This window comes from Rhipicephalus microplus, chromosome 5 (genome assembly GCF_043290135.1).
Source record: "Rhipicephalus microplus isolate Deutch F79 chromosome 5, USDA_Rmic, whole genome shotgun sequence".
NCBI lineage: Eukaryota > Metazoa > Arthropoda > Arachnida > Ixodida > Ixodidae > Rhipicephalus > Rhipicephalus microplus.
The window spans coordinates 11,148,863-11,161,204 of NC_134704.1; the positions used below are offsets into that span (position 1 = coordinate 11,148,863).

General features: G+C 41.5%; 1 protein-coding gene across 1 annotated transcript; it reads right to left on the reverse strand.

Annotated features, from left to right (window-relative positions):
* Window positions 1–885: 885 nt before the first annotated feature.
* On the reverse strand, window positions 886–12,333 carry LOC119175021 (U3 small nucleolar ribonucleoprotein IMP4). The gene is made up of 9 exons (XM_037426184.2): window positions 12,195–12,333; window positions 11,977–12,085; window positions 11,797–11,880; window positions 11,491–11,600; window positions 10,882–11,014; window positions 10,631–10,785; window positions 9,063–9,157; window positions 6,326–6,396; window positions 886–1,066 (listed from the first exon to the last, which is right to left on the reverse strand). The coding sequence occupies exons 1-9, from the start codon at window positions 12,195–12,197 to the stop codon at window positions 924–926; spliced, it is 903 nt and encodes a 300-aa protein (XP_037282081.1). The 5' UTR covers window positions 12,198–12,333; the 3' UTR covers window positions 886–923.
* Between the last annotated feature and the right edge of the window lie 9 nt (window positions 12,334–12,342).

Genomic DNA, 12,342 nt, shown 5'->3' on the forward strand with positions numbered 1-12,342 from the left:
AAACCCAATCTCTCTCTCTCTCCCAGTGTATGATTTTGCTTGTACTGTGCATTTTTAACACACTTGTAGTGTGTGGTGCCCACCCATGGCCAGAACAACTGCTAATCAAAACATTTCTCTTGATTAAGATAAGCTTTCCGCCAATATCAGTGGTCTGTTGTATGGCTTACCCTCCTAGGAGAGCGTACACTGTAAATTTTTATGAAAGGGAACACGCGAGCGTGCTGCCTGCGCATTCCGGTGGTTGCTGACAGCGCATTCAAAGCCGCAGCAACCACAGCATCTTTTTGCGTCATTTCGAGGTGAGCAAAGCAACCATTTATTGCCAATATGGGACCAGCAGCAAGATTGTAACCCCTTGCCCCTTCAAGGTGATTACCAGCCTCTTGCATAATCTTCTTGTATGGGAAAGAGGTTACAATCTTACCGCTGGTTTCATATCAGCAATGACTGCTTCTTTTGCTCGCCTCGAGATGACGTAAAGAGAGGTTGTGGTTGCTCTCCTTGAACGCGCTGCCAGCAACCGCCGAAGCGTGCAGGCCACACGCTCGTGTGTTCTCTTTCATAAAAATTGCCACTGTACAGGCGCCTTTATGTAGGAAAGACGTGAAGAAAGCAACAACTGTGTCTCCACCTGTGAACTTTCCCTGGCATGCATGGCTGCAAAATTTAGCTAGGCTGTTCATAGCAGCGTCAGATTGTTTGTTCCTGCATGCATTTGTTCACTAAGCATGAGAAGTGGTCTAGGGCATCTTTATGTGTGTTTGCTTACAATGCTCGATGTTCTTCCGCAATGTATGTCTGTCTAGGAGTCTTAAATGCCATTTTGATGAAGTCATACCAAGAAAAAAAAAAGCACTTGTGTTTTTCAGAGCAAGCAAAAAGTTATTTGTTGGTAGCTTTGCTGATTTACTCAAGCACATTTATTTCGAACTTTCCTCTTTGTCGAAGGCATCTTCATCACTGAGAAATCTTCGTTTCTTCGCAGTGTTCATGTATGGCCGTAAGCTCCATTCAACATCCAATGCGGCAGCGGCGTCAAGTGTACCCAACTTGATTTCATACACTGTTCGGGAGAGAAAAAAAAATTAACATTGGAATCTGAAAGTCTATATACCTGGAAAATTCACTTGCTTTAATATGACAAGAACCTCACTTTTGGACATGTTTGAAATCAACCATATAACCACGATAAAGTTGAAATTTACTCAAGCACTTAGCAAAACAAACCTTTTACTTTCGGCGGCTGCATTTCCGATGGAGGCGGAAATGTTGTAGGCCCGTGTGCTAAGATTTGGGTGCACGTTAAAGAACCCCAGGTGGTAGAAATTTCCGGAGCCCTCCACTACGACGTCTCTCATAATCATATCGTGGTTTTGGGAAGTTAAACCCCACATATCAATCAACCTTTTACTTTCGTCAAAGTCCCAGTTCATCAGTGCTTCTGAAACACGTGCTTTTTTGTAGAAACAATAATTCACGCTATGAAGCAAGGTAGAGGCCTTAAAACACATTGTGGAGGTTTGTAGACTACGAGAAACATGCAGCAGTCCGCCGCACCAATGGGCCAGAGCCGCGAGTGGCAACTTGTGGCCATCTCAGTTTCAGCTGTCATACTAAGAATTGTCATCTCTACATCATCTATGCCCACATCGTGTGCAAGTGCGTGTGTGCGAAGGTGACAAGTTTGAAAAATGGTTAGGCTAAGCGAGAGCATAATTCTTCTAGGGCCCCAAACAAAGACCCTCCTAAGATAGTAATTTAACATGTACATGTTAAATTACTATCTTAGGAAGTAATTTAACATATACATGTTAAGTTACTTTCGTATAAATCACTGATCAAACCAAAATTAGAATATGCATCTGTCATATGGAGCCCTTATAAAACCTACTTAATGCATTATAAGCTGTACAAAATCATGCTGCCAGATTAGTTAAATCGGCTTACTCATACGATATCAGTATTTAATCTTAGAAAGCAAAATTTGGACTACCACCCCTTTCTTCGTGCCACCGCATGACAATCCTCATGCTTTATAACAAATTATTTCATTCCTCGTTCAATCAATGACTTGTATAACAGCTGCAACATGCATGTTTCACTAAACCAGTCAACCATTTTAGGTTGACCGCCCATCATCACACGTCAGTACTTTTTCTGCATCCTTCTTTTTTTGAGCAGCCACAGACTGGAACGGCCTTTCCCGGGACATCGTCACTATCGCCTTACCATCTGCCTATTGATAATTTTCAACACTAAAACTTTGTGCACTGTGTTTGTTAACCTAAATACAACCCCACCCCTTACACAATGACCTTCCAAGAAAGCGCCTTTAAGGTAATGACCTGAACTGAAAGGATATAAATTCATGGAATCAATCTTGTTTTCGATGTGATGTAGCACAAATGTCCAACAGAGTATTCAAAATGGCAATTCGTGTCGCTGGCCGGCGTAAAGCTCGAAGCGCAGGCCACCACCAGCCATATTTGTACACATTACAGTCGCCGACCGATTTTTCGGACCTGGCGGGGACCGAAAAAAAGTACGAAAAATCTAACAGTCCGAAAAATTCGTTTTCGCCAAAAATCTGAAGTTTATTGCATCAGGCAGGTTTAAAAAAGTCCTTGATGCTGCCTTGCCTCAAACTACGCTTGGAGGCAATTTGGTTTGCCCGTATTTGCGCCAAGGTGAAATCCTCGCCGTAAACGCTCGACCTTGTCACCGCTCGAATTGTCACCGCGTTGGCGATCTCCGCCGCCGACGGCTGCGGGCGGTCGTCGACCGTCATCTGGCGACATCTAGCTGCGAACGTCCACTCTCTATTAGCTTGAATATGGCAGCTTTCTTCTCCATCGTCAGGGTCATATACTTCCCACGCCTCTTCACACCACCTGGCTCCCGCGATGACACAGATTGCGGAGCCATGGCACCGAGAACACAAAATTCGATGCCGCAGATAGCCGCTGCGAAGCACACAACGTCGCGACGCTACGCGACACAACACGTGCAGAATGGCGACTGAAAAAAGCTGCAACGACAATAAAAGACTCCTTCTTTCGCCTCCTCCTCGTGCGATGTGATGACGATAGTGCTGACCGAAGACGAAAAAACGGCATCCATCACCGCGTCTTTTAAAAAGCAAACACGGCCTCCGAAACTTAAAATATGGCGTGCGCATTCTAATCTCGAAGGCATGAAAGGCATTTGAAGACCAAGCTTAGCCAAGCCGACGGAAAATCCAACATGGCGGCGTTCACAATGGCTTGGGGCGTGGCACAAAACGAGCGATTTAGTCCGAAAAATCGAACTTTCAGGGGCAAATTCGCCCGAAAAATCGGTCGAAACAATGCATTAGCTATATGGGATCCCTGACGGTGCATTTATGAAGTCCGGAATATCCAACAAGTCCGAATTTTTGGAGTCCGGAAAATCGGACGGCGACTGTATTTCTTGTCACTTTGCCTGCTTATGGTTGAGTAAAAGATGGCATTTGTGCCTGACAGCCTCGCGCTATGTTCTCAATATGTAGGATCACTGAACTGCACCTGTTGCATTTAGTAATGTGTGGTGTTTCTGCGAAGTTTCTGAGCAGTAGTTCAGCTCCGTTTGAGGTAGTTGCTCGGGCTGCATGAGTCCTTGAAAAATATCATCACATGACACCTTTGAACATGATATCTCAGCTGTTACGCAGTGCAAGAGAACAGCGTGGCACAGCTTCGCTTGCACGCAGACTACTGTTAAGGGCTAGGGCAGTACAAGGGAAAAAAAATTTTAAATTCTCGCGGTCCGCAACACACTTTGTCTGGAATGCGGGACTTCTATCTTAATGAGTTACTGTTTATGAATAGCGATATGGCAAACAAACAGCAGCAGCGTACGAGGGAGCATTGCTGGAACTGTCGATTGCTTTGAAGTCAATGAATTGTAAACTGCACATTTGAAATCACTTTGCCGGCTGCCCCTTGGTTCCTTCTGCACGGTAAAAATATATAGATTAACTTACCTAGAGAGTTAATTCACGGTGAACTAGCTACGGCATGTACTTCATAAACGTGCCTCCGGGATCACTTGCTTTACACGGCGTACACTAATCCAGTGTTCCCAATGGTTTTTGAAGCATAGTCATGACAGAAAACTAGAAAACTTCATTTTTGGTACGTAGTTCTTATAGTTTTTGGCACAATTTATGACACAGCAATTGAAACACAACATTTCTAAGCACTGCTAACATCCTTAGACTGCTCGGCTCATGGAGCACGTCAATCCCTTTTATTCACTCCCAACACTGTGGTGCCACCGGCTCAGTACACTTTTGCTTCACTGTACACCTGATGTTGATTAAGTGGACAGACTGGTCTTTGAGACCAAAAAGTGACAAAAAAGTTCATTTTGTAAAATTGACATATTTGGTTTCTGCAAGTATTTTTCTATCTCTACAAATTTTCACGCACTAGGAAGTGGTGATTTTTTTGTGTCATTCTAATTGTCCAGATTCTTGGTGTCTGTTAACATGCAGAACCTGCCAAGAAATGGGGAAGAGACTTCGGGGCTTCTTTATAATTTGCCGGCACCTGTGTTAGAAGCTCTGCTACGAACTTATAGCACCTTTATGAGGATTGCAAAACATGCACACCATGATTCTTGCTTTTTGAAGAAGCTGTGTGTTTTCAGCTTTTTCTATTTTTTTCCTCAAAAAAGTAAATTTACAACTTTTCAATTTTGAGGCCTCAGTATCTCTGCAGCTAGGGCAGGTATAACTATAATTCTTTTACAATGGAAACCTGCATGTGTCTAGAATGCAAGTATTGGAGCAGAATTTAGAGCACTAGCCTTTTTACTTGATTACTCATCAAAAGTGTAACACGATCTCAACTGCTTTTGAAAATGGATAGTTCATTTTGCTGTAAAATTACCAAGAAAGGCCTAAAAACAAAAACCTTTGCATAATTTCAATCTATAGTCATTAGTCCCATGTTGGGATATCTTAAATATCACTTTTAATTAGGCACTTTTTTATGGCAGCCTTATACAATAGGGGGTGAACTTAAGTTATCTCAGGAACAAGATGAGTTACACGAAAACTAATTAAATATTTGAAATCAGCAGAGAAAACTGCGTAATCCTGTGCAAATTGATCAAGATCACTGAAGAAATAAAAAAACGTACAAGACCAGTCTGCCCCCTTAAGAGGGCAATATGGAGAAACATTAAAAAGACATTACAGAGAAAACTGTTTTTCATGTATTAGTAAAGTAGAATGTCATGATCCGAAAAGGACCACTCTTAACACGGGATGATGCTTAATAAGCGAGAAAATGCGCAAAAAAAGAAAAAGTGCATGGAGATGCCACCTTGATATTCCCGCCCAAAACACCGTGACATCGTAGATTTTGAAGGAGTCTACTGGGTCCTACACAGCTTCTAATCAATGAAAATAAACTACAGTCCTGGTCAAAAGTTTGCAGGCCATGCTTCCATAGAAATACATGGGATAGTGGTCTGCGAAGGTTTGAGCCCCCCCTGTACATCTGTAGGACCTAGCATAACAAGTTCACCTTTTAATTTCGCAGTGAAACTTCAGCTAAAGAATGCCAGTCACTCACCAGGACTTTCCTGAACTTCAGTACATGTATGCCAGTGAAACATGATGGCTTTGCATATTTTAGCCCATTATTGATTTAACAAAATGTTTTAGAACTTGCTATCCTAGGACTTCGTGTAGCTTACAATGCTATTTAAATAATTTTTTGTGACAAAAAATTACGTATGACCTGGAAGACATAATCAAAGTCTATCATGTAATAGTGAGCTAATGCAAGAACTTCCAAGGCAGTGCTGCCGTCTGTATTTTCTTTTTGTGCATATTTTTACTTGCCAAGTGCCTCCTCATGGGAAGAGTTGCACTTAAAATATTGTGAAATTAAAGTTTACTACACTCGAACCCCTTAGTCAGAGACACTGATGTAAGAGACAAATGGCTAGAAGAGGCACCAGTGTGCCAATATTGAAAAAGGCGTCCTTAAAAAATAAATGCATATGTGGCACCTTGCTTAGCAACTGCAACTCCTTATATAAAAGACAAAAACTGCTGCTTGGTGCCTGTCTCTCATAAACAGGTTCAACTGGAATCATATTTCAAAATGTTTGAAAATCAATCTGTTCAATCAAGCTTTGTTTCCATTTATTTAAATTTTCTTTGGTTGCGAGAGCTCATACTCGCACACCTCTCACTTTCACCAAAGTGTCAGTAGCCTGCTAGAGAAAGAAACAAGCAGGTAGTTAGGATTACTGAGGTGCTAGTCCAAGCAGAAAATCAACTCACATTTTAACTCAAACCTAGGTCCCACTTCCTCAAGCTGGTAGTCCTTTCCTTCTTTCTTGAAAGTGTGATGCCTGTTTTAGAAAGTAATACAATATACAGTAAGATTTTGTGCATAATGACTCATCACACAAACTGGCTGGTAAGCAGGGAATGAACAAAGTAAACATACAAAACATAATGGATAACATGTCTTCACCAAAGAACGGCTTATAGGCAAACAACTACTTGATGCCACACATCATGGCCCAATTTTTTAGTGTTATGTGCATTAATTAGGTGATAAGTGGTGGTTCAGCAGACTGGAACGTTGCCTATAAATATTTATTTCCATCATGTATATTCTTATGCATGCCTAAATTTGCTCACAGCACCAGATTATGCCATTTCAGGGTGCTCTTCAGAGTTTAAAAAGCACATTTTCTATACTTTTTAACAAGACTTGGAAGCACAGACAATGTGATTAAACTTTGGTTTAGTGGGACATAGCTCAGTCCAAAGTGGCTACCCCAACTCATTCGTGCACTCTGTGGAACGCCAGCTAAAATGTTGTGCACATCCTGACAAATGGTGCCATAGAAAACGTGCTCCTGTGCCGCTGTGATGAGCGAGTGCCTTGCGCAGGTTCTACGACCCTTTGATGTTCAGGTAGCACACGTGCCAACAAACAAGTTGAGGAATCTTCTTGTGAAGGTAAAAGACAAGTCTGCCAAAGGTAAAATGTCCATGTGTTGTACACAGCATCCCATGCACAGATTGCAGTAGAAACTACGCCGGCGAGACGGACAACTTTTGGCAAAGACCCAAGCAGCACATATATGATGTAAGAAAGAAGAAGGTCTCATCGAACATGCTGGCCGAACACTGAGAAGCAAATGGCGATGCAATAGACTGGGATTAGGCAAAGGTAATGAAAAGAGAAAAGAACTGAACTTCTCAGCTTCATCTCGAATCTTTGACAATCCAGACAACGGTGCACACTAACATAACGTAACTTGACTGTATGCACAATAATTTGATTTTTTTTATTGTGAACAAGGCTGCTGAGTGGGAGCTGAAATATTTTGCTTTTATGTTGCTGTTACTCATGGTCGGCATTTATCTTAACTGTCCTCAAACCTTGGCACTAGCAGCATTCCTTGTTTTCCCATCACTATTTATCATCACTTCAAGCCTTTATCTTCCTCTGAACTTCTTCCTAATGTGATCTAGCGAATAACAAGCTTACACAGTCAGCCCTGGATGAGCCTTTCAGGGCCTGTCACTGCCTGATGCTCCTTAACAATTTCCCATTTAACTTCCAGAATGAAAAGTCGTGGTATGGTTTATTCTTCAGTATTAGGCAAGCAACTTCATGTTAACTTCTGCTGGTGCTGCTTGAGACAGAAAACTGCTGAATTATTAAAAGGGGTGAGAACATTGGTGTAAATTGTTCTATACTTAACACAGATGAAATATGCAGAGTGCCAACAAAGCCAGGAGAAGTGATGTTTGCACAAAATGCATGTGCTGCTTTTAAGACAACACAAGTAGACGCAACATCTAATTCTAGACACTGCATCCATGACAGTTTGCTTTCATGGCAAGCCTGCTTTACTCAATATCTGCTACATTTAGCAGACAGTGATTTTGAAACAGTTTGTCACAAGTATTTTAGACCTTATCACACCAAAATTAAGCACTTCTTCTTTTACATGCATAGAACCTACACTTTTAATAGAAAAATATGCAGCAAACAGTACCTAGTCCTTTTTTTTTTAATTAAAAATGTTTGTCTTTACCTCTATATAGCTCGTTACTCATGATGCTCTTTTTATACTGCTCGCCTTCTGCATGTTTGTTTTGCTCAGAAAAACCAGACATAGAGCCAAGCATGAAAAGGTGTCAAACCATCAAGTTCACTAAACAATTGAATTGCAACCCCATTTCAACACCAAATGAGAAATTTACTTCAGATGAACGGTCTATTGGGCTAGACAATCTAAAAGTTTGTGTGACAGTATAAGAACCTGCCCTCTGCACATTTCAAACTGAATGGCTGCACTGCATAAAGAGACTGAAATATCAGGAATAATTTCGTGAAGGTGAGAAGGGAGATAAACAGATGTCACAAGAAGATGACATGACTCATCAGTCATAGCATTATTTGGTGATCAGATCAAAGAAAAGAAATCTCATACAGATATATGAGGCACCTAGCTTGCAGAAACCCTTGACTATAATACTATATTTCCTTCTGTACAATCTGCCCCTCCATAGAGTACACACTCTCAGCTACAAATCAAGAAAAAAAAGGCCCCCTTATATTGCTGTGAAGCTACCTTGTACACCAACATTTGCATATAACCTGCACCCTGACATTTGATACAAATTTTCAGTGCATCTTGTAAAGGTTATATGCAAGAAAATACAGCATGCACTCAGGAAGCATTGCAGGAAAAAGTAGATGTGACAGTCAACCTACAGCAACAGAATGAAGGACCAAGAAAGAGCACGTGATGGCACAAGAAGCCAGTCTTTCATAGCAGTTTGTGCAACAAACAAAATGTGATGGTGAGGATGTCTCAACATCCATTTCTCTGTGTTTTAATTTTTACTTTGGTCAATGTAGTGCAACAGGGGTTTTTTACCTTCACCGTGCCCCATGAACATAAAAACTAAAATTAACATAAACGTTCCAATACGCCTTGTTTATCTTTTTGGAGAGCCAAGAATGTAGTTTAAGAAGAGTTTTGTTCACCTGAAAGAAATGTAGTCGTCCTGGTTGGCAAAGGTGACAACGCGGTGGGAGTCCTCCTTCGGGACCGGGAAAAGGTACTTGAGGATGTTGACCACCTGTAAGGGATGAAGGGGCTACTAATCTAACACCTTATCCAACCGCGGAGCTTAGCTCAGCAAGAAGTGATGTTCTCACCATGGCTGATCAAAACTTAGCTACGGTGAAAACTTAATTTCACGAAACCTGACATAATTAAGTTCCCGATCTAACAAAAAATTTTCGCTACCTGGGAAATGGTGTTGACATCAACCCAAATCACTGCACTAATGTGGCCACCTAATCCAATGTACCAAAGTTCTTTCTAAAGTAACTCAGTGAACAAGTGGTAATTCCCTTCCAATTTTAAGCATGATGGGTTTTCCTACAAGCACTCACTGGGCTTCTCTAATGAGATTCTGTAATATGTACGACTCGAATGCTATAGAATTAAAGCATCTAGGTACTTTAGTTACAATACTAGGTTTACTTTGATGAGGCTGCATGCCGCATCCATGCATGGACACAGCAGTCGATAGCGCTCTTTACATGCCGGATGGTGCTAGAGGCGGTGGTGGCTGCTTTAGTTATTTCTGTGGTTTATGTGAGAGATAACACTCATTAACTCCTCGCATCTTTCTCGTGCAGCCTACTTTCACTATTGTTGCATTCGTTTTCTACGTCACTCCATGATCCTGTAGCCTGTAATAGCTTCTCATGACCGCCTGGCCTGCACCGCCCAAATTTTTTAGACACGCAGCTGTGTTTAGCAAGCAAAAAAAAAAAAAGGTTTCGTGATAGCTCTTGGGTGTCAGTATTCCAGATTTCAAAGGATCAGAAAGTCTTTTTCTTGATCTTACAAAGCTGCTAATCCAGTAGAATAATTCAAGCGTGGTCATCACATAGCTAAAATGAGTTTCTACAGTACTTTCATACCATGTTGCCACAGGACATAAACTATGATGAAATGTGAAGTAGTTTCCAGGTCACTCACAGCTGCCCTACACACACGCCGGCATGGCTGTTGCAGCAGCCGCACAATAGTATTTCTCAAGCTCTTGTCCTACCTAGGTCAGGTCAACCATTTGTGCATGATACTTGTGAGAGCAATGAAAGAAGGGCCTCTTTTGTCATTAAAAATGTATCCAATTTTACTCATAGTCCTAGTAAATGGTGGCAGTGATATTGAGAAGGAGGGTAAATAACAATTTCAGATTATGACACATTTAAACCTTTGTTAACGAGTGTTTCATAAGATCTTGCTGTCTCTTGAACTTTAATAGCTATGATATAATTAGAAACACTGCACTTAATTCTTCAACATGCATATATTGGTTTTGAAATGTTGTATATCCCTCTCAAACAGTGTGTGGCTTCTTTGTAATTATAATCTCACTTTTTTGTTTCTATTACCACTCACATCTTTAAGTGTATTGACACTAAGGGTAACATAAATAAAATTAATAAATAAATGAACCTTGCTCAACAAATGGTGCTGATGGCACCAGTGCTTTATATTTCCAGCGCCGGAACAGGTGTTTTAAAGAACTTACCCTCTTTCCAAGCCTGGTCTTGAAGTTGTGGAAGATCAGATGGGGGTAGGCTTCCGACATTGTGCCAATGTTGGGAATATCATGCCTCATGACTGTGTTCAATATGGTGAAGTAGGCTGTTGGCCCATATGGAAGATGGCAGACCACCAGGCCATCTGGAAAAATACAGGAATGGGGTTGCAGCCATAGTTTATTAATAATCAGCATAGTGGCACTGTGAAGCCCCAATTAAAATAATCACAGAAACACACCTGGATTGCCCCTAGTCTCATGAACAACAATGAAGTCTGTGACCTCATTTGCACGGCAGGCTTCGATGAGCTGCTTCATTTCGTAGCCACCACGATTCATCCTCTGAGCGTTGGGAAAGATTAGCCGAATTTCCTGCATGGAAGACAAATCGGCCACTGTCATTCTGCATACAAGCCACAACAGGTAAGAATATTGTGTGTATCTTTTATTGGAAAATAAATCTTTCATGTCAGCATTACTAGTTCTTTAACTAGGTATTTAAAAGCAACACTTATGTATTTATATAAAGTACAATTAACTAATTTGTTTGCATGAAGTCCAGTGAGCTCCGACCTGCCTTGATCAAGAAGAAAAAAGCTGCTGTATCGTTTGAAAGTGGTTTAATTTTGATTCGAATAATTTTTTACATATTCTCTGTCTCACAAAAATACACACACAAATACTTCCTCTTTGTGAGCAGTCTTATTTATGAAGCAGGCATAAGAACATTGCTTGACACATACACACGTTATGGACAAGACTGTTTTCAAGGTGCATTTTTATTCCAGTTAACATAAAATGTCAACGAAAAAAATGCAATAGAAGTTTTGTATGTGGTCGCTAATCACCTTGGCAAACTGCTTTAGCTTGGAACTTGGATCCCTAGAAGTTGTTACAACAATCTTGGGGTCACGCACTCCTGCCCAACGGTATTCGTCGTCTTCATGACTCACCACACCTGCGATGAAGAAGCCTTACAGATTCGCATTCCTGACACACGAAGCTTTACTTGATCAACAGTGAGCGTCAACATGCGGACTCAAGGCTTGTGCACCGGGCTAGCACATAATGTTCTGGCACGGTGACATCCAAACCGTGTATTATGTCACTGCTGTGAGCCACACAATGCGCGCTTTGCTGATTCACGAGCTTACCTTCCCCTCCGGGATCATCCCAGTCCAAGGCACGCTGCAAGTTAAGAGCTTCCTCGCGTAGTTCATAAGGAATCGGACGGTTCTCTAAAGAACAAAATGATAATAACACGAAGATGAGGAAAAACATACGCTTTGCTGCGCACTACGCGAGAGCCATAGCCGCAGATCATTCGCACAAACCTTCTAGCGCTTGTTTTAGGCGCTCTTTTTTCTCTTCGATGGTTCTCCTTTTGTCCTCGATTGACTTCCTATACAAGTATTCTCGCCTTTCGCGAGCAAGCCGCCGCAACTGCAGTGACAACAAGATAAATGTCAATATGCATATTTAAGTGCGTATGAAGTTCAGGCCATCAAAGCGCGTTACACAAAACGACACCTAAGATGCTGAATGAACTCACCATAGCGTAGTTGATTAAGTGGCACTACTCACACTACCAAGCCAAGAAGTACAATCTGCGAAAGACAGAGACTACACATGGAGCGTTGCGTTGGTTACACCGTGGTTACACAAAATTACACGCACGCCACTATGGATTGGCTAGAAGC